Source organism: Chelonoidis abingdonii, chromosome 19 (assembly GCF_003597395.2).
Source record: "Chelonoidis abingdonii isolate Lonesome George chromosome 19, CheloAbing_2.0, whole genome shotgun sequence".
NCBI classification, from domain to species: Eukaryota; Metazoa; Chordata; order Testudines; family Testudinidae; genus Chelonoidis; species Chelonoidis abingdonii.
In genome coordinates this window covers 10664898-10691776 of record NC_133787.1, presented here as the reverse complement: position 1 = coordinate 10691776, position 26879 = coordinate 10664898, and the positions used below count along the sequence as shown (strand labels likewise).

At 43.6% G+C, this 26879-nt stretch overlaps 1 protein-coding gene and 1 non-coding gene across 8 annotated transcripts in view; both read right to left on the bottom strand.

The window, feature by feature from the left end:
* Positions 1-2419: 2419 nt before the first annotated feature.
* Positions 2420-26879, bottom strand: part of LOC116820824 (dipeptidase 2-like) — a 41287-nt gene continuing 16827 nt past the window's right edge. For 4 of the 7 annotated variants that reach the window (XM_075073686.1, XM_075073685.1, XM_075073689.1 and 1 more), the window contains 11 exons: positions 25570-25792; positions 22073-22359; positions 16222-16348; positions 15576-15705; positions 15223-15364; positions 13307-13376; positions 10203-10379; positions 9645-9732; positions 8757-8832; positions 6338-6473; positions 2420-5495 (listed from right to left, as the gene is read on the bottom strand). In XM_075073686.1, coding sequence (XP_074929787.1) covers positions 5307-5495; positions 6338-6473; positions 8757-8832; positions 9645-9732; positions 10203-10379; positions 13307-13376; positions 15223-15364; positions 15576-15705; positions 16222-16348; positions 22073-22203 — 1266 coding nt within the window. In that variant the 5' untranslated portion in view covers positions 22204-22359; positions 25570-25792 and the 3' untranslated portion in view covers positions 2420-5306. Of the gene's footprint in view, positions 5496-6337; positions 6474-8756; positions 8833-9644; positions 9733-10202; positions 10380-13306; positions 13377-15222; positions 15365-15575; positions 15706-16221; positions 16349-22072; positions 22360-25569; positions 25793-26242; positions 26414-26879 lie in introns of those variants that run through there. The other 3 variants (XM_032773520.2, XM_075073688.1, XM_075073690.1) reach the window with 3 other exon arrangements.
* LOC116820834 (small nucleolar RNA ACA64) lies at positions 7282-7409 on the bottom strand. Its single transcript, XR_004372756.1, has one exon. It is a non-coding gene; the product is annotated as a small nucleolar RNA ACA64 (small nucleolar RNA).

The window sequence follows — 26879 nt, the reverse complement described above, 5'->3', positions numbered from 1 at the left end:
TATGCCCCTGGACTCTAGTCTGGGTTAAGCAGCACTTCAAGCTGCCACCCTCGTATGTCACAGGTTCAGCACGTCCCTATCCCCAATTGTACTGGTAGTAACCCACTTGAGCAAACCCCACAGTATTTTTGGGTGCTACAGCGATCTTTAGCTTAGGTAAAAGAAGAGTTGCTTCAGAGTAAATGGAGAAGCCAAAAACACGAAAGAGGGTAAAGTTCAGAGAGAAAGGGAGGGAAGCAACCAGCTTAACCATAAAAGAAGTTATTTATTGAATAACAATGATAACCACATAGGGAGAGCCTAAACAAACATAACAGTTACCTTATTAAAGATTACAAAAGTCAGATATAGAAAACTATACCTGCTCAAACAAGTCAGGGTTAAAAAGTTATACCTGAGGTAAAAAGAAAACAGAGAAAGAGAGAGAGAGCGCCCTGGGGTCTCACCACTCCATGAAGCCTGAACAGGTTGGGGTTCTCAGGTGATGCTCGTAGCTCAGGGTCCTGAGTGCTGGAGACAGGCAGAGCTCCTAGCATGATCAGTCAGGAGAAGATGAGGTCTCAGTGGAACTGATGCAGAGTTTGGATCCAAGCATCAGAACACTGGCTTTAGCCTGGGTAGGGGTTTTTGTAGGGAAACAACAATGGTTCAAGGGAGAACACTAGATTTGTTTATGGGTAAACTGATGCCTCAGGGTTTTCTTTAGGCTAGACAATATGAATTGATCATTCCTGGCTATGGGTGGTGTTCCTTCCAGGGAGCTCCCAATGCAATTAGGCAGGTTCAGTATTTTGGATACCAATCAAGGATTCATTACTAGAACTGGTCTGATAACTACTTAGCTGGATGTGGGCAGGCGTAAGTTCATTAACATCAGGAGCAGAGATCTCTCATGATGCAGTGCTTCCCTGCTTTTCTGGTCCCAGAGTTCAGTGTGGTGTTTGCCTTGGAATCTCTGTTCTCCATTCTGTATGCTAATGGTGATGCCTCCCTGTCCCATCTTTGATGCAGATGAGGCTAGGGGAGTGGTCTTAATCCTGTCACCCTTGTCCAGAGGGGTTTAGCTGTGTCTCCCACAGCCTTTTCATTGCTTTCTAAAAGTCTTTCTTCTGATCGGTTTTGGTTCAAGCAGAGGCTGGGGAGTGTGGGGGTATCCTTTGGGAGTCAGACAGGCTAGATACTGCACCCTGGTTCCCCAAGAACACTGAGCTGACTGGTATAATTTGTTCCTGTCCAGCTAAGCCCATTTTCAGTTAGTGGCCTGCTCCCTGTCTCCTTCTTCAGGTGCACCCTGAGCAGTTAATTGGCTCGCCTACCCACTTTAACCCTTCCAGGCCTTGTGTGGGATGGGCACCCCATCACAAAGCTTGAACACAGAGGCTTTATTTCTGCCCCGATTCACACACTTTGCAACCCCATCAAAGTCAGGCTTGTCAGGACACTGAAAAATCTGCAGCTGGCCCATGCCAGCTGACTCAGGCTCCAGTTGCAGGGCTGTTTCATTGCTGTGTAGACTTCCGGGCTCTGGCTGGAGCCCAAGCACTGTGATCCTCTCACCTCACAGGGTCCCAGAGCCTGGGCTCCACCCTGAGCCCAGATGTGTACACAGCTATGGAACAGCGCCACAACCCAAGTCCCATGAGCCTGAGTCAGCTGGCACAGGCCAGTCGCGGGTGTCCAGTTGCTGTGTAGACATACCCCAGCTGGCCCCACTGAGTGATTCTGAGTAGAAGTCAAGGGCATGTCTACATAGCATTTTGGAGGGAGCCTCCCAGTCTGGCTCGACAGCGCTTCAGCTCTGAAGCCGAGGGACAGAGTGGGCTTCAGAGCCCAAGCTCCACCTGAGTCGCAACTTCAAAGTGCTCACTATACAGCTGTTTTTAGAGCATTAGTGTGAGCCCCGCTAGCCCAAGTCTGTCAATAGGGGCTGGAAGTCTCTCTCCTAAATGCTGTATTGATGTACCCTAAGGGGTCCTGGTCCGTGCCTGGGGCTCCTAGGCTACACAGTAACAATAGGTGTGTTAGGCAGAAGGTGGATCAGGACCAGGCAGGGCTATATCTAGATGAAGGAATGTTAAAGTTGATGTGTTCTACAGTGGGGTTTCCTTCAGAGCCACAATAATGAACTTGGACTTGCTCCAGCAGCCTATTTCTAGATGTGCTATAAGGGAGCTTTCAGACTGAGACCCCTTTGAAAAGATTCAATTTGCTGGTTGCATTACAGAAATTATCAGCGTTCTCTTTGTTACTATTGAAGATATGATGTGTTTTTACAAAGTTCATTCTTACTCCAGCTATAGGCCTTTGGTGCCACAAGAAAGTGTACTATTATACAGCAACCGCGTAAACAAACCATAATAAGAGAAGGTATACCAAGTAGTAAAGGGATTTCCAGGGTAATCAAAGCAGTCTTATAAAGTTAGTGATGCAGACTTAATTTTATTGGGTATTTTGCAATATTTGGAGTTATTAAAGCCTGAGCTTCTGGAGTCATGTGATTATGTAAGAATCTCGGCTCTCTATTGAAAAAAAGAAAGTTTCCAACTTCATGACTGTGGAAAAGAAAACCTTGAACCTAAAGGCTCAAACACCAGAAGGCAAATAAAAAGAACTCACATTTTAAAATCTCATGATTTTTAAGCCAATCCTTTGATTTCTAATGCTGAGGTTGGCAATACTGCAGTTAGAGCTAGGTGAAATACGTGTAGTGGAATGTTTTTCATTTCCCTATTTCAGGAACATTTCTTGAACTGTAAATTCTCCATTTTTTTCAAGTTTTGGAAACTTTCAGCAAAATGTAATGCAAACACTATTTTCTGTTAGTATAACAGCAAATATATCGGGGCAAGAATGGTCTGTTTCCCCCACTGAACAGCCAGGGTCCTTAGTTGAGCATGGCCTTCTCATGTTGCCTCAAAACACAACCCTGCTGATAGCAGCCCCAAAGCCTCACTTCAAGCAACTCTCCAGTGCCTCAACTGACCCATGCCCTGCTCAGTTTATGGAATTGGGAGAGCTTGAAGCTGCAGGATGCATTACAGATCCCTATGCTACTGCTGGAAGTGGAATCTGAGTTGACATGTCCCTGGCCATTCCATGACCATCTGATCTAGGACAGTCAGTCTATGTCTCACAACCTTCCTGGTCCTCTCATGACCTGCAGTATACTGTGATGATGACTACAGCATGTTTTCGGCTTAAGTGAAGGCTTATTTAACAAGAAATAACTTCTAGAGTAATCACAGTATTGATGCTGCTGAAAATCTACCCTTCTTGTACTTCATTTTAATCTCTACACTTGGCTCCTGTCCGTTTGTCAGTGTCAACAAGAGGTGTGACACTGGTGTCTGGCAGGATGGGGCAATTTCAGATTTCCTGCTGAAGTTTAACGCTTTAGCACAACCACAAGCCAAAACAGCTAATGATGCAGCCAAGATGGTAATTCTGTGCTAGAAGAGGGTCTTGAAAAGTGAACTGCATTGAAATTCCATGAGAAAATGACATTGACAAATTGAAAACCACATGAAATTAGCTGGCAAAAATATCAGATGCAAGTTCACAAGACGTTTTTCATCCAACCCTAATGACCATCTCCTCCAAGAATGCTCTTTACTTTCCAGCAGTCCTCCATAGTCACCGCTCGGAGAAGTTCAAGATGGCATGTGGCAGCTTTATCACTAATAACGTAAGAGAAGTTCAGTTACCAGCATTTGAAAAGATAAAAACAGGAAAGGGGCAAATAAACAGTGCTCCCAAAGGGAAAAAGTCAGCACAGGACTGTTGAAGTTCCTGGAGTGGAGGGTAGGCTTTTGATTTTTACATATTTAGAAGAGACCTACGTTTCTATAAACAGTTGAGATATCCAGCCTTTGTTGTCCTGAAGATCCCAGATGCTAGATGTCGCACAGACATGCAACAACAGATGTCATGATCATAAATAATGCTGCCCTGGGCTACTAGAGGAATGTGACCCAACACAAATTGCACAGTTATTTAGCATTCCCTGGCTCTAAGCAACGAACTGGAGATAGGATTCAAAGCAACATATTGCGGCATACACAAACCAATGACAGCTCAATTCTGTCCATGGTGAACAGCATTCAAACACTCGTGGCAGATCCAGCAGTGCCACATGCCTAGAATCTTTACCTCGCCCACAGACTTAAGTGTAGGCAGTTACTGCAATGAGACTACATAAAGGGCAGAATATAGTTTCTCAAATAACCTCCAGGTTGAGAGAATCCTTTAACTTCTGGCAAAAACATAATTTAAAAGAGGCCACATTCTCCTTCAAACAGCCATGGCATTTTTTCCTTCTGAGACTGATGTCACAATGGTCACCCACAAACCCAGCTGGCAGTTAGCTCTCCCTTAAAATGCAAAAGAATAATAATAATAGTAATAATAATGATTAATAAAAAAAATTCCATTTGACTGATACTTCTGGTCCCCAGTTCTAATACAGGCATGCATCCAAAGACAAGTGACCGGCCAAGAGCTTGAACCACATAGTTCAGACCCTTCGTTTTCAGTTTTCACTGGAAAATTCCCAAGTTTTCCAAAAAGCTAGTGTTCAGTTTTTACTGATTTTCACCCAGATTTTGGGACTACTCAAGTATATAAAAATACTGATTATGTTAAGGAAATCCAATACATTACATTAGGAGATGTGTTTATGTTAATGATAAGTTCGCATTTACATTTAGGCAAGGTTGTCTGTTAATGTAAAGCAAATATAGTGGAAGATACACACGCATACACGTGCAAGTATTTATACAGTTCATGAAATAAATCACAGCGTGAGCTGCTTTTGATTTTCAATATTCCTATTTTTCTCTGTTGCTTTTTCTTACTAACCCAGAAAACCATGAAGTTAATTTTCTGAACTCATTTTCATCCATGTTTTTAATTTTTTTGTAATAAACACTGACATTCCCAGGAAATGTTAAAATAAAAACTGGAAACCAGGGGCCTTGCATGTAGTACAAGATCTGACAAGAGATTCTGGGCATTACCAGCTTCCTTTGACATCAGTGGATCAAAGCGTATTCAGCACCAAGCAGTATTCCAAACATTGCTACCTAAGCACTTAAGACAAAATTAATCTTTGCCATATGTAGGTAGGTTTACAGAAATGATGCTCTCGGTTTAATACTATTCACACACCTTGGAGGTACAGTTTTGTAGCTAAGCAGAAGATTTTATCCATTTGCATTGCTGTTCACTCTACATGTAATGTCTGTCTGGGTATGTGTAATCAATAACCCTTTTGACCCATCAGGTTTCTGTGCATTGTTAATGCAATATTATATATATATTACACTAATGAACATTAGACACAAAGTCTGTTCCACAGAAGGAGATCCAAAGGAAATGGGAAGCGCATCAGATGGCAGAAGAGGAGGGTTTCTTAGGTCCAGACGACAGGAATTTTCCACCTCTCTTTGTGGGATTTCGTTCTCATTCTCTTTCACTGATCTACTGTCATTCCGCACCTGAAAGAATTCAAATAGTATTGCCCTGGAGATTTGTAATACATTTATTGAGAGCCTTATAATAGACCTTTGTTAATTCAAGTGAACCTTTCTTAAACTGTACTGCAAAATACATTCAGGATGAGGAAAGCAACTTTGTTATCTTAATCTAATCTTTTGCACTCTCATGAGTTCTTCAATGCAAAAGATTTTGCAGAGTCTGCTATGGCACACTTCCTGGCAAAGCGTCACACATCTAGCTGTTCAGCAGGTAAATCTTTTGGTCCATGCCTGCGGTGGATATCTCCACTGGAAATCTCCAGCTGAACTGAGTCAATTAGCATCTCCACCATAGTCAGCTAACAGTCTTAATACAAAGACGTAAACATCTCTAACAATTTTTCACCCTTCTGAATTATTTTAAACCAGTGAAAGATGGATTAGGTGTCATGAAAACTTCAGTCACATCACAATGTCAGGCACCTGGCTGCACATGTAAAATTCAGCATAAGACACTAACAGTTTTAGAACTCAAGTGATAGTTCCACACTGGTTTATTTGTAGCTAGCAAACTGAGAAGTAATTTAATTTAGAATTAAAGAACAGTGGCAGTTACTGGAGTCCTCTTTAAAAAGAAACTGGCTCTGTATTGTCCCATCCACACTCCTCCCCAAGCCTCTTTTCTAATCTTTGCTTCCCGCGAGCTATTTTGAATCTTTGCATTAACTCCCTCCCCTGTTTTTCACATACTTCCTGCACAGCAAAAAAAATGAGGCTTCGAGAACTACAGTTTCTTTTCCCCTTTGGCAGCAACCAGAAATTCAGTGTTTGTCACATAATTTAGCAACTGCTTTTAATCTTACTTTTTCCACCTCCCTGAAAACACGGAGGAAGTTTTCCCTTAAAACCCCTGACAGTTCTCTTTCGGTCCAACCTCTTCTCAGAAGTTCCTCAATCAATGCAGGGTATTTTGAAACATCTTCCAGTCCTTCAGGGAATCTGTTAACAACAACCACCACCACAGAATGACATACCAGATAACCCATACTTCTGGATGAATAATGTAGAGAAGGGTTTTTACATAATTGTGGCAAGAGTCCAGTTGACAAACAGGTCACCAGAGGACTCAACCCTTCTCCCAATTTAGTCAAAATCAAAAATCCAACTGACTTAATTGGGAGAGCAGTTGAGCCCCAGAGCCATACCAAACAAGGTTCTTTCTGCATGAAGCATTCCTTTAGTGGGACTAAACTGTGCATTCCAGAGAAAGGCAACATTTTGTGCAGACACTAAAGCAGCATGGGCAGTATTAAAAAAGCAACACCCCTCATTCATGAATACACCCCTCATTCCCCACACCCCATCTCTGATGGCCAGGAAAATATCTATGCAACAGAAGGCTATAGTGCACTCTACCTATGAAATTCTATACTATTAAAAAAGAGAGTCTGCACGCATATGATATACCCTGAACAATTGCTGACCCTTTTTTCTCCTCTACTATACATATTACGTCATTTACAGAATAAGCTAGAGGGACAACATCCTGGGAGAAGTGCCAGTTTTGAGCTCACTGGGAGTTTTGGACATGCAAAGAAAGCTACATGAAACCCTCCATTTGCAGGGAATGCAATAAGCAATTTGATGTCTACTGTGTAATTTCTGTCCCAGCAAAGGGAGCTGGAAGTAAGAAGCAGCCAAACCTATGCATACCTGGTCTTCCAGGGTTTATTTTCACGGGCCTATGTCCCTCTCCTCCCAGAAGGTACCGACCTATTGTTACTAGCATCCACCTCCCATTGGCCTGAGTTATAGGAACATGGGGTTTATTCCCCACACATTGGGTCTGTGGGCAATAAGCTTAACGCTCCTGTTGCTGTAGGCAGTTATCTCCCCAGAAGCCATTGCAGAGGCCAGAGGTGATTTTCAGACAGTGCCAGAGAACGCCCTGTGCCCTACCACAGCCTCATGGCAGTTTGGTGCTAATGGGGAAAGGGCCCTGGGGAGACAATTAGCATCTCAGGCCTCTGAGGGCAGGCACTGAGCCAGCTCACCAGAATGCGAGACTCCAAGAGACAATGGACTCCATGCAGAGCCCAGGAAGAAGTGTGGGATCCCCTGCAAGGGCAGGTCCCTGGTAACTTATGCAAACTGGGGGCCCCCAGCCCATAACACACCAGTAGAACTATACCTCCCAGCATGCCCTGTGGAAGCTAGCCCACAGCCATGGAGGAAGGGTGGAGCAGGGCACGCTGGGACGTGTAGTCCTTGTGACATATGCCTGCCACATCCACTGTTAGGACCCCCCCTACCTCTCACAATAATGTTTTGTTTTGTGCAGGCCTCATTGTTCTAAATCTGTGTCAAGCAAGCTAACAGTGTCATCTCTTTACTCCATGGGTCATTCAGCACTTTGGGAACCCCCAGCACCAGTTCTATTGAATATCCTAGTGAAAATGTGTACAAGACAATAAGTGCCAATTGTTAACGCTCGCCGTGTAGGAGATTCCTACTACTGAATGGCTTGTCCCTGTGGGGGCAGACTTTTTTTTGTGATCCACACCATTTGATATGACTTGTGCCCAAGTGTCTCTGACACAAGCAAGAAAGATGCACAAGGTCAAGCATCAATAGAAAAGAAAAGGAGAAAAGCTTAAAGGCAAGCAAGTGCCAAGCAGCCTAGTCATATGCTATAGTCCATATGTTATGCAGGGCCATATATTACCCCAGAAGCAATCGCAGGCATGAGCAGATGGAGCCAAGGTGCAGAGATCAGATTGCTTGTTTTGAGGGAAGAGGGTTCCCTGACAGAACAGAACGTTGCCCCCCAAGCCTCTAGATAAATGGAACCAATGGAAGCCATAGCCATGCCTCTACATTAGCCCCAAGGCCACGTGGTCCTTACCAAGTTGCTAAGAAGGCGAGAGGGAGGGAACAGTTATACAGTACAAATGGGCTCACAGAAGAGCTAACCGTTTGAGGCACTGGTAGCTTTTATGCCATTCATTGCTGGCACATGCAAATCCCTGACCTCAAATATGTTAGGAGGACAGTAGGGGGATTGTTGTTCTGGCAAGCTCATTTCCACTCCAAATTAAACGTATCTTCCCATTAATCTAGAAGGGAACGATCAAGCCCTTGCTTTATCGAAGTGTGTTTTAATAGAAACTGCACAATAATCTGCTCCAATAGCTATAGCCTGCCATTTTCAAAAGAACTGAAAGAAAATCCTCATGATCCAAGGAGCACTTTATTTCTGAATTTATATATTGTTTTACTCACTGATCCACTCCATCGTAGTCACCACCAATTCCTATTGATTTTGAACCTGCAATTTTCTTTATGTGGTCAAAATGATCTAGAAGAAAATAACACAGAAAACAATGTCAAAGCACAGGGCAAGAAGAAAATCTATTTCAGACATACTAGTGTTTGGTTAACATGTCTCACAATGTTTAGACAAAGCACTAAAGTTCACTTTAAATATGTGGAGAATCCTGTGGCACCTTATAGACTAACAGGTGCCACAGGATTCTCTGCTGCTTTTACAGATTCAGACTAACACGGCTACCCCTCTGATACTTTAAATATGTGGCGTCAAAAGATACATGTAGAACATGGGCTAAAACTCAATGTTGTATGTGACAGGCCCTTGATACTTACTGGTGCTTAACTTGACATTTGTATTCAGTGCAGTACTAGTCATCTTGAGAATAAAATAACTAGACTGATTAAAAGTGACTGGAGGTATATGATTGGCTCACATGCAGGATATTAATTCTCTACAAATATCTTGTCTATAGCAATAGAAATTTCTACTCTCAGACTAACTATTTACAGTCAGGGCTTTTCCTGGGGATTAACACCCACACCCAGTTAGGATTTAGTTAATGGTCCACTTTGGGCCATCAGTTCCTCTAGCTACTTATTAATGGCCTGTGCCTCTTACTATTGCTCAGTAAGTGTAAACTCTAAAAACAACCAGATTTAGATGTGCACGCTAAAGGGATGTATGTTACAAGTCACCGAGTGGCTGTGTTTTACACAATGTGAGGATGGGTGAATGTGTGCATTCCAGGAACAAATATTCACAATTGAAATGTGGCTCAGACTCAAGAGAAATTTATAGAAGGAATCATTATTCAGAACTGCAGTGTATTAGATACAAACCTGCCACAGTTGCAACATTCACCACCTCTCTTCCACAAGCCAGCACCTTTTTATAGAAAGTCACCATCACAATTCCATTGTTCCTTTTCTGAAAGATAGAGAGACGTATTGTGAGCAGCTATTCACGGACCCTGTGTCATGGTCACCCTCAAGGGATGTGAACGCAGCTCCATCTACAGGCTGTCAATGCCATTCTCCATATGAAGGTCAGTTGAGAACACAAGCTGCTGCCTCCCTATCCCTTATGCAATCCGAAGCTGGTGTAAGTCAGCGTAACTCCATTTATTTCAGTGACCATGTCAAACCAATTCAACCTCCTCTCATTGCAAGCATTTCTTTTCAACTTGCCAGCAATTGTTCCACCTTTGCACTCACATACCGAATAAAACCCAAAGCCATAGCCTGAGGAGCAAATGCTTAACTTATTGCTTAGAATCTGCTTATGATTAAGAGTGAACTGACTTCCGAGATGACAGGAGGAGAAGTACGCTTTGAATCCTGTATGCGCAGGATTGTCTTGAGCCGGCCAGAAGAGTGAAATCTTTTCAAGTCACTCACCAAACTCCGAAGAATATCATCAGGAACATTTCTTGAGTGGTTACAAACAGAGAAGGCTGAAGAATGACTGAAAATGACTGGTGCTCTGGAGATCCGGAGAGCCATTCTTGCTGTGGAGTCTGAGGTATGGGATAAATCTATCATCATCCCCAAGCGATTCATCTCCATCACCACTTCCTAACACAGATTTACAGACAGTAGTATTAGTATTGTGTTCTGTTAAAGGAGATCGGTTAGCAGATGTATGTGACTAAATACTTACATTCTGCAGCTGTCATAAAAGTGGGTATGGGTCTCTCTACTTGCGTGTTGTTTGTGGCTAGCATAGGCTTCCTAATCGTTTCTCTAATGGGGGACACACTAGCACATCACAGAGTCTCTTTTTCAATGCTAACTGCAGTTACCACATTTTTAAAAGCTCAGCCATATATATAAAATATATAGGTCTTGATAATTCACTTTATTCTGTGTACTTCACTAATAAGTATTGCTGCTAATACAAAATGTTGCAATTTCTTATTCCTTGAGTTTTCAGTGTTCTGAAACAGCTGTGGGAAAATTGTACTAATTTACCAAATTATTTGTTGCATTTTGCCAGATTCTAAGTCACTCATGCCTTAAATAAGCACTTGCAACACTCTTGGAAACCAACAGATTTGCATGCACTTCTGAAAGAAAAATTTAACCCGGTTTGCTCATCCCAGAGGTCTGAACACTTGAAAGGTCAGGAAGGCTTCCCAGGATAAAATTTTAAACATAGCTGAAAATAAAGGGACATGGGAACCTCAAAGTCATGAGTTTAAACTTATTTAATTTACTTTTGAAGTTAATACCTTGGAAATAAGACTGAAATCTATTTTCAAACCAAATTTGTGCTTCTCAAGTTTTGCAATTTCCTGTGTTATGTGCTGTGTTTTGTGAGCACTGAGCCAGCACTGACGACATTCTTCTACTTTCAGGTTTAGAAATATATATTTAAATAGAGGTGGCCTTGATTAAGTCATGGACCCAACCACCACAGAAGATCTTTTGCGAGAGGAAAGGGAGTTCAAAATCCATATTAAAATTTCTCTGGCCCTTGTCTAATGGCAACACAATCAGGCTTTAGAAGTCAATTTGTTCTGGGCACCCTTTAAAGAAATAGTACTTCATTCTATGGAACCACTGCTATAAAGTATTTTGAAACAGGAATGTCACGAACATATTATAGCTGCTATTTAATGAATTATGTCAAATCCTGAGGTTCTTATTCAGGCAAACTTTGACAGCTTCATTTTAAATTGGAGTGAAAACTGAGTTAAAGAACCACAGGATTTGGGATAGTTTATATTAAAATTCTACAAGTTTCCGTGACTTCCAGCAACTTCTGTGACTTCAGCCTGCAGTGGTCGGGAGCTGCAGGGTCTACGTGACTCAGGAATTAGAAATATGATTTGCAGGCTTTGGTATTTAGGTCACCAGTTTGAACCCAGCATAGAACATTACTGCTCAGAAGGTGTTTGTGGAAAGAACTGGCACAGTGCAGTTTCCAGTGCCAGATGCCAGAGCGCCAAGCCACCACACGTGGTGGCGTACCCCACAACTCCCGGCTGCCACAGGCGGCAGGGGAACTCCTGAGCTTCCATCCACCGTGGGCAGCGGGGAAACCCCACAGCTCCTGGCCACCACAGGCAGTGGCAGCACACCACAGCTCCCAGTGGCAGTGAGCTCTCAGCCACTGAGGGCCCCTGGAGCTGCGGACAGCAGGGGTACACCACAGCTCCTGGCTGACACAGAAGGCAGGGACACCCCCAGCTCCTGGCCCCCACGGGCAGCAGGGGGACACTCAGAGCTGCAGGCAGCAAGGGTACCCCACAGCCCCCAGCTGCTGCAGGCGGCTCCTAGCCCCTGCGCAGCTGCCAGCTTTAGGCAGTGGGGTGACCCACAGATCCCCATTTTGTCCTGGATATTTTTAGTAAAAATCAATAACAGATCACGGCTTCCATGAATTTTTCCTTTTCCCCCATGACCTGTCTGAGACTTTTACTAAAAATATCGGTGACACAGTCTTAGCCTTAATCTTGATTTATCAATTCCTGCAACTTATTACTGTACCTAAAGTCCTGAATACTCCCACCCTCTGCCCCTCAACATATCCCATTCTGGGAAAGTTCTACAGAATTTGATAGGGACACAAGCCTACAAACAGAGAAAGCTGAGGAATGACGGAACATAAACAGTTTAGTAGAGGGAAATCCTTTCTGTAGGATGGGGAAAAGTCTATAGAATTATACAGTAAGAATACAATTTTTATTACACACTATAGGACTATGTATCAGAGGGGTAGCCGTGTTAGTCCATATCCACAAAAACAACGAGGAGTCCAGTGGCACCTTAAAAAGTAACAGATTTATTTGGGCATAAGCTTTCGTGGGTAAAAAAACCCACTTCTTCAGACGCATGGAGTGAAAATTACAGATATAGCATTTATTCCTATATCTGTAATTTTCACTCCATGCATCTGAAGAAGTGGGATTTTTTTATCCACAAAAGCTTATGCTGAAATAAATCTGCTACTGTTTAAGGTGCTACCGGACTCCTTGTTGTTTTTATAGGACTATATAGTCACAGTCTTTTTACATATTTTACTCTCTCTCTAGTATTAAGTTCTGAATCCCCCATCTCAAGGCCATCTACAATTTATAAAAGCAGCAGAGAATCCTGTGGCACCTTATAGACTAACAGACGTTTTGGAGCGTGAGCTTTCGTGGGTGAATACCCACTTCGTTAGAAGCAGGTAGTGGAAATTTCCAGGGGAAGGTATATATATGCTAGCAAGCAAGCTAGAGATAACGAGGTTAGTTCAATCAGGGAGGATGAGGCCCTATTCTAGCAGTTGAGGTGTGAAAACCAAGGGAGGAGAAACTGGTTCTGTAATTGGCAAGCCATTCACAGTCTTTGTTTAGTCCAGGCACTACAATTTATAGTAATTAAATCTCTTAAGACACAAGTTATTTATTTGATTGATTGATTGATTGATTGATTGAAAAGCAAAGGACCAGAATCTTTGAAGGTGTTAATGAGAGAAAAGTTTTCATAGGTTGCCATTGAGGAGAGATTCTTACTTTGCCAAATGAACTCAGACCATTCACATTAGGATAAAAGTTATGTACTTGCTTTGATGAAGATTCTGCCCTTCAAAAAAAAACATGTAAGAAACCATTGCATTATTCTAGTGGGTTAGATCCAAACAATCAGATTTCACATGAACACAGTAAAAACCCCTCACCCTGAAGTCATATAGCTGAGTTTAAAGATGATAAGCATAGCTCTCATTCATGCAATGTCATGCTTGTATCTCACTCCCAGACATTAGTCCTCCAGGTCAGAACTAGTTCACATGGGTCAGGCACTTTGAGGAAGTGCATGCTGTCTAATGCTGCAATACTTCTAGGGGTCACTAGCAGGCTTCAGGGCTATCAATCTGGTATCTTTCACCAGAACTAAGTTCACATTTAAAATTGCACCCACGCCGTCTGACCAGGGCCAGTTTGGGTGAGGAGGAAAAAGAATTACAGCAGCGCAATAATGTGGTGATTCTTAGGCCTGAGTGCAGCCTGGGCACAGGTTACTTTTTAAATGATATAATGAAGAATGCTTTTGATGAGTTGTTTCTTGTGGGTGTTACAGCAGAGGTGAGTCTTTAGGACTAATCAGAGAGTGGTGGTCTTCAGGAGCAATTCCAGAAGGACAATCCATGTCCATGGAGAAAGTGTAGAAAGATATGACAATGGCTCTGTAAGAAGTGGATACCAGATGTTGAGGCTGGCATTAATACCCAAACAGAGGAAACTGGAGGGCAATTTGTGAAAACTAGAGCAGTAGGAAGGAACAGTATTATGCAGGGCCATTTTCTACTGTTAGCTGTTCTTCACCCCTATACGGGTCTATGTGATTCAGGAATTAGAAATATGATTTGCAGGCTTTGGTATTTAGGTCACCAGTTTGAACCCAGCATAGAACGTTACTGCTCAGAAGGTGTTTGTGGAAAGAACTGGCATAGTGCAGTTCCCAGTGCCAGATGTCTACATCACAATTAGCTCCCTCAGTAAAGAATCCTAAGCCTGAAAGTGTGTGGACGCCTCTCACACCATGACAGGAATGTGGCAATGACATTTTCCTTGCTGGACAATTTGTGGACAGAGGACGTAAGGCTGACCCTAGAAGAAGCTGCAGGATGAGGGGGGCTCTAAGCAGACTTAAGGGCTGATGTATAACTGTGGGTTAAAAAAGCATTGCTCATCACCACTAGTGTGGCAGAGGGAGGCATGACAGCAAAGTCTTCTAGGAGATGGCTCAATCTGCTTCTTACAGGGAGAGTTTGGGATCCAAATCCTTCCTTCACTGGGTATGTACAGGAGGGGTGTGCTTGGCCAGCAGGTGGGACAGGCAATAGGTGTGTGATATGGAAGCATGTGAACCGAGCCCCAGCCCATCCACCTGCAGTACACAAGCCTTCACAGCTACACATGTGGTACGTGCTTGGGGCTGGCCAAAGAGGAGAGTCTCCAGTGCCATCAAGAGCTGAATTCACACACGGCACTCACCACTCCAATAAGGAAAGTATGAAGTTAGCTGGGTCACCCAGAAAACCCTTTCTTACTGCCTTTCCTGCCTGTAACAAACATTTTACCAGTCTCAGTAACATTTCTTCCAGAAGAGAAACATGTCAGTTACACCCTGTTCTAGTTTTCTCACAAAGCAATGGAGATGATGACTTCCCTGTATTTATTTTGCCAACAAACTAAAATAGATCCCATGATGTCACTGAACTCTCAAGTGGCAGACAGATTCTCCTTCTTCAACCCACCACATAACAAGTGGACCTATCCAAAGGACATCAGTCACCCTTCAGCTCCTCCACCATCAGTCACAGATAGCAGTCTCCCACATTGTTCAATCCAATTTTGGCCCATCTTAAAGCTGCCATGTCTTTGCACTGGAAAAGTAAGCATTACAGAAATAAGTGCACATCAGTTACCATGGAGTATTGCAGGTGTGCGTTAAAGACATGTACCGAACACCCAGGTCATAATACATCCTTAGCGTTGCGAGACTGCTGTCAATGGAATGGCCACCTTCTATTCCAATCAAGCATGCTATCTTTTTACTATCAGCAATACCTGGAGTTTAAAGGGAAGATAAACGCCACAATAAATTGAAGACAAAGACTTAGAGCTATCTGCATTGAGCAGCAGACAATCATTTCACAACCATAAATGTCAATACTACCATTCTTAATATGCAATGTGTGATATGCCAAGTACTTCATCTCACATATGTTCCCATCTGCAATCTCATTAAAGAAACATTTTCATTATAAAAAAGTATCACCTTGAGAAGTATTAACAAGTTCAAGTTCTGCATAGATTTGACACATCCTCTTGACAACATCAATCTGCTCTAGGGTCAGACGCACAGCATCCTTGTTCTGAGCGCTGCACAGAACATACACTGACCAAAACTGAAAAAGAGACATTGATAGGCCAAACAACAAGTTCATGGACCTCAATATCAGCAGAATCATAAATAAAATCACTTCTTCCTTGGCAATTTGTTGGGCAGTTTTCATCACTGGGAAATCCCAAAGGAACACCTAATCTGACTAGGGGCACGCTCTCTGATAATAGGCTCTTAGCAACCCCAATCACTCACACAGTCTTCCAAGGACAGGAGGCTATGACAACTTTTTAATTCAGTTGCTGTAAAAATAATACATAACATTTTGGATAAGAAGAGCTGGATTCTGCAAAGGCATTTTAAAGTCTGGCAAATGCAAATATATGAAAGCTTCTGTAGCCATGCAGTTTTCCCTTTTTTCTATCATGGGCTGAATCAAAATCCCAGATCTGAAACACCTTTTCTAAACTATGGCATATCCAAAATCTGGATGTGTGTCTGGATTTTGTTCAGATCCATCTGCAGAACGAGCAGTATAAATATTCTAAGAGATCCATGTCATAGCACAAACAGTACATACCTGAGCTCCGACATGGCCAGACTGAAATTTCTGAATGTTTGTGAATGTGGTGTTGAGAATTTTTAAGTTGATTTTACTTAGTCTGTTTTGGTACAATATCCTCAGTTGTAATGGAAGGTCATTGTGCCTAAGTAGTAAAATAAATAGCATTAATGATACAAACAAGCCTGTCCTTTCCTAATGTTTATCTATCTATCTACTTTTAGTTCCCCTTGAAAGTTAACTGCCAACACCCCTGCAACAGTTCTCTAGAGATTGGAGAGGTTGCAAACGTGGCAAAAAAAATTGAATCAGGTTGAGTGGCTGAGGGGTGCACTTTAAGCACCATCTTACCAAAGCTACTGCTTCCAAATTATGATAATCCCCACCCACTTTTCTCAGATCACTTTAAGCACTGCCTAGCAGTGAGGTTTGTTTGGAGCTAACTGGGTCTGTGGATGAGGGGAAAGCAGTAGATGTGTTATTCCTTGACTTTAGCAAAGCTTTTGATACTGTCTCCCACAGTATTCTTGCCAGCAAGTTAAAGAAGTATGGGCTAGATGAATGGACTATAAGGTGGATAGAAAGCAGGTTAGATCATCAGGCTCAATGGGTAGTGATCAACGGCTCCATGTCTAGTTGGCAGCCGGTATCAAGTGGAGTGCCCCAAGGGTCAGTCCTAAGCCCAGTTTTGTTCAATATCTTCATTAATGATCTGGAGGATGGCGTGGACTGCACTCTCAGCAAGTTTGCAGAGGACACTAAACTGGGAGGGGTGGTAGATACACTGGAGGGTAGGGATAGGATACAGAGGGACCTAGACAAATTAGAGGATTGGGCCAAAAGAACCTGATGAGGTTCAACAAGGACAAGTGCAGAGTCCTGCACTTAGGACGGAAGAATCCCATTCATTGTTACAGACTAGGGACTGAATGGCTAGGAAGCAGTTCTGCAGAAAAGGACCTAGGGGTTACAGTGGACGAGAAGCTGGATATGAATCAACAGTGTGCCCTTGTTGCTAAGAAAGCTAACAGCGTTTTGGGCTGTATAAGTAGGGGCATTGTCAGCAGATCGAGGGATGTGATCATTCCCTTCTATTCGACATTGGTGAGGCCTCATCTAGAGTACTGTGTCCAGTTTTGGACCCCACACTACAAGAAGGATATGGAAAAATTGGAAAGAGTCAAGTAGAGGGCAACAAAAATGATTAGGGGTCTGGAGCACATGACTTATGAGGAGAGGCTGAGGGAACTGCGATTGTTTAGTCTGCAGAACAGAAGAATGGAGGGGGGAGTTGATAGCTGCTTTCAACTCCCTGAAAGGGGGTTCCAAAGAGGATGGATCTAGACTGTTCTCAGTGGTACCTGATGACAGAACAAGGAGTAATGGTCTCAAGTTGCAGTGGGGGAGGTTTAGGTTGGATATTAGGAAAAACTTTTTCACTGGGAGGGTGGTGAAGCACTGGAATGGGTTACCTAGGGAGGTGGTGGAATCTTCTTCCTTGGAGGTTTTTAAGGTCAAGCTTGACAAAGCCGTGGATGGGATGATTTAGTTGGGAATTGGTCCTGCTTTGAGCATGGGGTTGGACTAGATGACCTCCTGAGGGCCCTTCCAACCCTGATATTCTATGATTCTGTGATTCGGTGGCACTTCGGCAGCAGGTCCTTCACTCACTCTGGGTCTTCGGCGGCACTTCAGCAGGTGGTCCTTCACTCACTCCGGGTCTTCGGCAGCACTTCAGCAGTGGGTCCTTCACTCGCCCCAGGTCTTCGGCAGCACTGAAGGACCCACTGCCAACGTGCCACCGAAGACCCGGAGCAAGTGAAGGACTCACTGCCAAAGTGCCACCGAAGAACCTGTAGGGAACCAATTCCTAAGATTTTGGCAGCTCAACACTGCACAAGCCCCTCTTTCCATCTTATTCTTCTAGCTCTCATCCCATGTCCACTCTTTCTCTTCAGATGTTGGATCTGCAAATAGCAGCCATACTATTGGCAGGCAAGTTTGATTTTAGAATTTTATTTGAGTTAGTGTAACACGCACACCTCCTGGATGTGGCGTTCTATCCCATCTAGTAGTGCCGAGATTAATTAGGGTACGTCTACTCTACCCACCGAATCAGCGGGTAGTGATCGATCTAGCGGGGATCGATTTATCTGCTGTCGACTCCTGCACTCCATTTGGCGAGAGGCGGAAGCGGAATCAATGGGGGAAAGGCGGCAGTCAACGCCGTGCTGTGAGGACATGAGGTAAGTCGATCTAAGATACGTCGACTTCAGCTACGCTATTCTCGTTGTTGCTGAAGTTGCATATCTTAGATTGATCCCCCTCTCGCCCCCCAGTGTAGAGCAGGCCTTAAGGAAAGAGATCAATGAATCTGCTCTACAGCCTTAGCTAATAGCTCATGCACTAAGCTCCAGAGGTCCCCTGTTTGATCCTGCCCGTGGACAGACCAGGGTTTCTCAACAGCACAATAGTATATGAGTGCTAGAGTGAACCCTTTTCCTTTAAGTTCCTGGATCAAGTCCGGGGTGGGCTATTCGGGCCCCTGCCAAAGAAGGCACCATGCACAGGGTTTGGATTCCCACCTGACCTGATGAGGGCCAGCTGGGGCTAATGGAGGCGGCAGGCAGGTGAGCAGGAGCACTGGAGAGGGGCCCGGGGGGCAGTTGGATGACCAGCTGGCCAAGCCAGGTGACCAGGTAACTCCTCTGGAGCAGGGATTCCCCTCCTCGCATGTGCTGTTTCTGTCCCCACCACACGCACTTCCTCCCCGGAACCCCCCTGGCCACTCCGGACTGGGAGCATCCTCCTGTCTGCTGGTGTCGGGGAGGAGGGAGGATTGATGTCGAGATGTCCCCTTCACCCATGCACCTGATTTCCACTGAGCTGGGGTGAGGGGACGGGGGGGAATCTGTGTGTGTCCTGCTGCCTCTCTGGGTCTGGAGCTCCTGGGGGCTGCTTGTGTCTGAACAGGAGCCTTCAGGCTCCTGGCCCTGAGTGCTTTCTTAAAGAGACATCACACTCCTATACTCAGGCACACACACATTCCCCTCAACATAACACCCACTGTTTGTGTGTGTGTGTGTGTGTCTCTCTCTCTCTCTCTCTCTCACTCACTCACACACACACACACACAGCCCTAGGGCTCCCTGTATTCAGGTCACTTCCCCACCTGGGCTGTGCTGAGGCATCAGCAGCTGCTGCTCTCCTGCCCTGCCCTTACGCAGCCCAGGGGGTGCACGAGGCAGAGCAGCAGCAGTCCAGTGGGGGAGCTGGCAGCAGTGCCAGCTGCTTTGTGCATCCGGGTGGGTCAGTTTCCCCATGTGGGTGCAGGAAAGGAGTGCAAGGGTTAAGGGGGCAGGAGAGCGGTACTGGGGGTAGGTGTGAAGTGGCCACAGTACAGAAGTTGGGGCACAGGAGGGGAGTGCAGGGGTTGGGGTGAAGGGGGCACAGTGCAGGAGTGAAGAGGGCACAGGAAAGAGGTTCAGGGTTTGAAGTGAAAGGGGCAGAGTGCAGGGATTAGGGGCACAGGGCGGGAATGCAGGGGTTGGGGTGAAGGGGGCACAGTGCAGGGGTGAAGGGGGCACAGGAGAGAGGTTCAGGGGTTGGAGTGAAAGGGGCAAAGTGCAGGGATTAGGGGGCAGGAGGGAGGTGCAGGTGTTGGGGCGGACAGGAGGGTGGGGACCAGGGACAATGGGGGGCATCATGCCCATGGGGGTCAGGGCACCAAAATGCAAGTTCAGCCAGGGTGCCATTTTCCCTAAGGCCAGCTCTGTCTTACCAAAGCTATTGCTCCCAAATTATAATAAACCCCACCCACTTTCCTCAGACCACTTTAAGCACTGCCTCACAGTGAGGTTTGTTTGGAGCCTCACTTTCTGTAACAAATTTCATTCCTCACAGATCTTTTTTTCTGCTGTCCTGAAGGTTTTTCCCCTTTCACTCCTTGATGCTGAAGTTTCTCTCACAAGCCCCTCTTTCCACCTTATACTTCTAGCTCTATTCCCATCTCCACTCTTTCTCTTCAGATGTTGGATCTGCAAATAGCAGCCATGCTATTGGCAGGCAAGTTGGATTTTCACATTTTATTTGAGTTACAGCACAATAGTAATTGACCCCTTTCCTTTCTGTTCCTGGATGAAGTCAGACTCAACACAAAATGTTCCTCTGAGCTGCCTGAGCATGCTCTCATATCATCCTGCCTGCTTTATAAACATATACATAAGGAAGTAAAGTTATAACTGAAGAAGGGTATCATAAAACTATAGAAAGGAGATGGTAGAAGTGTATAACATAAAAGTAGATAAACGGTGAAATTCCCCCTGAAGACTAATGCAACTTGATCCAAAGGAGTTTATAAATAGCCTTTGAATTCAAATTGAAAATGTCTTCAGAGTGATAAGCTAATGCAATGAAACAAAAATGCTATGCCATGGGTACTGCTTACATCTCTGATCTTGAGAACCTGCTAAGATCCACTGACATTTGCAACAATGGATGGGCCTCTGCATTTAGATTCCAGGATGAAATCAGAATTGGTTGTGCTGCTCAGGCAGGGCCGGATTAATGCAGGGGCTTTAGGAGCTGCAGCCCAAGGCCTTGTGCTAAGGGGGGCCCCAAAGGCCCGGAGGCCAGATGCTGCCCACTTCTTCTTTTCATCCAGCCCGTGGCAAGTCTTTGCGCTGCCAGCCGGACACCACTACCCAAACCTCGGCGCTTGCCCCAACCCCGGGCTGGAGCCATGAGCACCAGCTCATCACTGTGCCCCTGTGGCCCCTAGGTGAGGGGTGTTCAGGGAATCTCTGCATGCTGCCCCGGCCCCCAGCGCCGGCTCCACAGCTTCCATTGGCCAGGTACCGCAGCCAATGGGAGCTGTGGGGGCAGCGCCTGTGGGGACGGGCAGCATGCACTGCGCAGAGCGGCCTGGCCCCTCTGCCTAAGGGCCAGGCATGCCAGCTACCTCGGGGAGCAGAACAGCGCAGAGCCAGGACAGGCAGGGATCCTGTCTTAGCCTTGCTGTGCCACTGACCAGGAGCTGCCCAAGGTAAGCGCCTCCAAGGCAGAGCCTGCAACCCACACCCCGCCTGCACCCCAACCCCTTGCCCATCCCTGGACCCACCCCAGAGCCCACACCCCCAAGCTGGAGCTGCACCCCTCCCTGTACCCTAATCCCCTGCCCCAGCCCTGATCCCATTCCCCCACTCCAAACCCCCAAACCCAAAATCTAATAGCCCCGGATCCACAGGAGAGTTAATCTGGCCCTGTGCTCAGGGTTTACAGGATTAAGCACTTAGTCTCCCATTGTAACAGGCAGAGGATAAGTGGGGGGGCTTAAAATACACCAATATTTGTTTACAAGGATTGAATTTGAAAACCTACCATGAAGTGTTCAGTTTGCTAGACCCATATTTTTCAAATTTTCAATAATTTTTGGTGAATGGTTGGTTCTCTTGTTGGATCTCGTAAGTGATCTAGGATGTTCACTATAAAGTACAGTTACATTTAATATGCTTTGCTAGTCTTAAATATGTGTGTGTAAGGAAACCAAGGTTTTTTTTTTATGGTATATGGGAAGGCATGAATTAAAGGTTTTTGGCTGGTTTTCAAGCTATTTGATGTAACCCTTCTCCAAACAAAAGAATATATATTTTATTACATGTAACTTAGCATCTCCCCATAGTTCCTACAGAACCCTTTCTTAGTCTACTAGCTACATAACTTGGTCTTGATCCATCTAGCTTCCATGCCTTCACATAGGGTATATTGAATACCTAAGGATACCTTATGTTTTGGCCACCATTTTAGAAATATTAACCCTGTTAATGAATGTTACCAAGGTGTATTGAAAAAAAAAAGACATTCTACATACCCATCAATTAGAGGGGCTTGCTTCATTAGCTCAACAGCCCTTTCTCCGACAGGTTTCTCAGTTCTGAAAGCCAAAACATCAGAGATGAGCAGCAAGAGCCACAGGAACAGCTTCATAGGATTGCTCTTCATTTCCACGAAGACGTTAACTAGAGAAGAAGGCTGCCACCACAGAATGTTGGTTATGAAGAAGAGGTAAATTTCCAGTCTGCAAAGATTCTAGACTTAATGATTTTGGCAGAACTGCTGTGTCTCTGTTATTGGGAAGCACAGGTGGTGAAGGAAGTTCTGAAGACAAACAAAAGGAATGAAGAGAGTAAGAAAGGAGATTAGATGTGGATGATGTTCATGGTATTCAGTCCCCTTTTTCTAAGTAAGAGATTAAGACTTCTGACTGTTGCTCGAAAGTTGAGCAGCAGATATTTGCAGTTACCCCTTTCTTGCAAACACTGTTGCTACCAGCTGAAATTAAAGGAAGTATTTACCCATTTTGCAGCTGGAGGAAATGGGTGGGCCTGGATTTGCATCTACCAACTAATAATTACATGTCCAAAACGGGTGGCGAAAGCTATGTATCTAGTTCCCATTTGAAAGTGGAAATTAACTGATTTGCATGTACAAATAGGCTGATTTCCTCTCATTTGAAACTTTCCGTGAAATTGTTCACCAAAATTCCAAGTCTCATTTGAAAGCAAGCTCTTTATTGTATAAAAAATAAACCCAGTGCAATGAGTGAAGCAATAAACCCACTGTATAGAGTGTATTTTCTGAGTGAAGCAATCCGAATACAATACTTTCATTATGACATAGTTGAGTAACCAGAGCACAATCTGAAAGGGTCAATTTGTTCTTTTAAATTTATTTCTATTAAAGAGATTTGAGCATGGAACCCTGCTAAGAAATAATGTGAGCGTTCTTCCCTACCTTTTGTATAGAAATCCAGATAATAGTGATACTTAAGCACTTCTAAGCATCTTTTAAGTGTGAATCAGAAAGCATTTCACAAACATTAACTATACCTGACAGTACGATATAAATATTAAACCTGTTAATGGATGAAGATGCCATTGTAAGGACGAAAGAATTTTTCCAGGATTGAAGTCAATGGCAGAGCTATGAATAAAACCCAAAAGATTCCTGACCACTGTTCCCTGCTCCAACAATACCTCACGTAGGACGTCATAGTGCCGGTGTTGTCAATCACACGCATTCAAAAAATCATGAGTCAAGCCCCAAAAGAGTATGAATTTTTTTAAAATGGCTTTTTATTTGCCTTTTGGTTTGTGAGCCTTCATTGTTTGTATTCTTAAGCTTTTCTCGGCAAAAATGAAAGCTAGAAACAGCTCTCTCATTAATAAAGTAAGATGTTTTCATGTAATCTCATGACTCCAGCAGCTGTGGCTTTAAAAAAAACAGAACACACACATGTTGGGAGGTATATGACAGAATCACAAGGGTTGGCAACAGATTTAGGCTGGATGTAGGAATTAGTGGGTGGGTTGTAAGTTGCCTGTGTTGTGCAGGTGAACATAACATAAGTTCTGTCTTACTGGCTCAGACCAATGGTCCATCTAGCCTAGAATCCTATCTCCAATAGTGACCAACACCAGAGCTTCAGCGGGAGCATACAGAAAAAGGCAGTTTTGGAGAGATCCACCTTGTTTTCCTCTCCCAGCTTCTGGCAGTCAGAAGTTTAGGGTCACCCTGAGCATGACATTCCATCCCTGACTATCTTGGCCCATAGTCATTGATGGACCTATCCTCCTGGAACTTATTTAGTACTTTTTGTTTTTAACCCAGTTATACTTTTGGCCATCACAACATCCCTTGGCAATGACTTCCACAAGTGAATTATGGACTGTGAGAAAAAATACTTCCATTTGTTTATATTAAATTTGCTGCCTATTAATTTCAATGGGTAACCTCTGGGTTTTGTATTGCGGAAAAGGGTAAATAAACACTTCTCTGTTCACTATTTCCCCACATATGTGCTTTTATAGACCTCTATCATATACACCCTTAATTGTCTCTTTTCTAAGATGAACAGCCCTAATCTTTTTAGTCTTTCCTTATATGGAAGCTGTTCCATAACCTTGACTATCTTTGTTGCCCTTCTCTGAACCTTTTCCAATTCCACAGATGTGCAGTTATGCAAACTCAATTTACACAAATCTGGACTTACGGAAAAAGCTCCATACATTCCGTAAGCTTTTTTTTTTTGCATACGTAATCGTCAGGTATACGTTCCCAACTTATGTAAAATTTGACTTACGCAAGGCATTCCGGAATGGAAGTTGGGGAGTGTCTCTATAATTTTTGAGACAGGACAACCAGAACTGGATACAGTATTCAAAGTATGGATGCCTCATGGATTTATATAGTGGCATTATGGTATCTTATTTCTTATTTTCTATCACTTTCCTAATAGTTCCTAACATTCTGTTAGCCTTTTTTACTGCTGCTGCACATTGACTGCAGCTGCTGAAGTTTTCAGAGGACTATCCACAATAATTCCAAGATCTCTTTCTAGAGTCGCAACAGCTAATTTAGAACCCATCATTACATATCAATAGTTGGGATAATTTTTCCTATGTGCATTATTTTGCACTTATCAATGTTGAATTTCATCTGCTCAAACTAGTTAGCGGTCTCTCCTGGTCTTAAAATTTCAGTTACTATAACTGAAAAATTAAAGAAAAAAAATTTACTTGGTGCATTTGATGGAATTTCCTTTCTCGTCTATATCACTCTCCCCTGCACAATCTGTTTCCCCTTTATGTGAACCTCCCAGAGCAACAGGAGAAAAGATCCCCATATTAAACAGATTAATAATTATAAAAACCACAAAACTGGAGCTCCAGAGACAGCTGCAGTCCCAGACATAAATTTAAATCATTTAAAATTAATTACCTAATTAAAGTTATTGTTTTCATTTTAGTGGAACTTTAGATTACAAAACCCAAATTGAACAAAAGTGAATAGATTTGTATCCACTGATTTACAAAACATTCCAGTGACAACAGTTTGTTGTTATAAGATTTTGAGATATTTCTAACCCGAACACTGCACTATTTTGCTGATGTATCACATTGACTGGAGTCTGAAATAAAAAAGTTGACCAGCCTATTTGGATTGTCCAAGTTCAGAGGAATCCAAGATGATTAAATAAGAATCTGAGGGTTATTTAAAAAATATTGACGTTTGTTTTTAATAATGGAAGATGCTGTTAGCTCAGTTAGAACTTTTAAAAACTCTAATTTAAACCCACACTATCCCTTTAAAATGTGCTCTCTCCTGAAAGCAAAAGAAGAGTTACATTTTATTCTTTCCACACTTATTCTCTTTTGCTAGATTTCTTCAGAACATTGAGCAATATTATGGTGGTGGTCCAATACTCACTATTCCAGACTAACAGCTGGCAGTCTGCTCCCGAACTTGCCTTCTAAAATCAAATTCATGCAGAGAAAGATTATGCGCAGAACCTATTCTGAATATTACCTTTAGGTTCACAGTGGTACCACTGGCCCTTTGGGCTTGGAAAGATGCTAGCTGCTGTACTGGTAATTTCCTTGTTCTTTGGCAGATTCCAAATGTGTTTTTTCTGTGAAGGAACTAGCACAGTCCTTTTCCATGCCAGAAATGTGTGAAATTGTACAGTAAACACAAGCTTGCAGGCACTTGGAAAGCTGCCAAACATGTGGATGGAGCGATACTACAGTATCTGCAAATGAAAAACATGCTTATTGGAAAATAACGCCTGATGAAGAACACTTTAATCATCACCTCCCAGAGGATTAACCCTGCCATGACCACCCAGTCCAGGCCAGCAGCTACATGACCCTCTCTAGTAATGTTAGTTCCCAGAATAACCAAACACAACCTGGGCTGCTTCAAAAGTGAAAAAAAACCCAGCCAGTCTATGTTTAACAGCCTGAATATAGTACCACTGTTATACTGATTAAATCCCAAGCGCCGTTCCTTCAGGGAGCACCAAATTCTGCTCGCTTTAATCATGGGAGTAGCCCTCACCATTCCCTTCTCCTCATTCCAATCTCAAAGAACTCCCACTACTGTACCAGGTTCAGAAGAAATTGTCTAACCATTCTCCAACACAGGCCAGCCAGTCCCTGGAAATCCTCTGGATTTTCACAGGGTTTGTGCCACAACTTACAGAAGAAGCGATCTTTCCCCCAACTGAGCTACAGCCACAGAAATCTTCCCATGTTTCTCCCATGTTAACTGGCCTTTCTACACTGCAACCTCTTAGTACCAACTGGAAGAGGCTCAGAGGGGGCACAGAAGAGTTACAGGGATCTCCTGCATCTGGTGCATATATTGTAATTCACCAAAGAGTATCATGTGAAGTTTCAAAGAAAAGCTGCTTCCAGTCTGGTCACTAGTATCATTATACAACAACTGTAAGTGTGTTTCCTGAAGAGTTACGTATATATGCTGAAAATTAAATTCTTAAAGTCTGTGTCTAGAGACTGGTCAACAGCAAAGGTGAAAAACAGGGTTTCAGTCAGACAAGAAATAACTAGATAAACATCTAGCTGGCTATTTACATGCAAATTTTGTATTGTATGGTTCACAGTGGATCTCCTTTCACCAGTCTGAACTGAATGCTAATGAAGGATTCTTCAAAGAGAGAAAAGTAATAGGAGGAGGTAAGCAGTGAAGTCAATAGGGAAACCAAGAGAGAGAAGTTGAGCCCTCTGATTGCTCAGTGTATGCCAAAACCCTCAACTCCAATGGATTTCAATAGTAACAGCAGTTATGAGAAGTCAGGCACTAGGTATCCAGTTGGA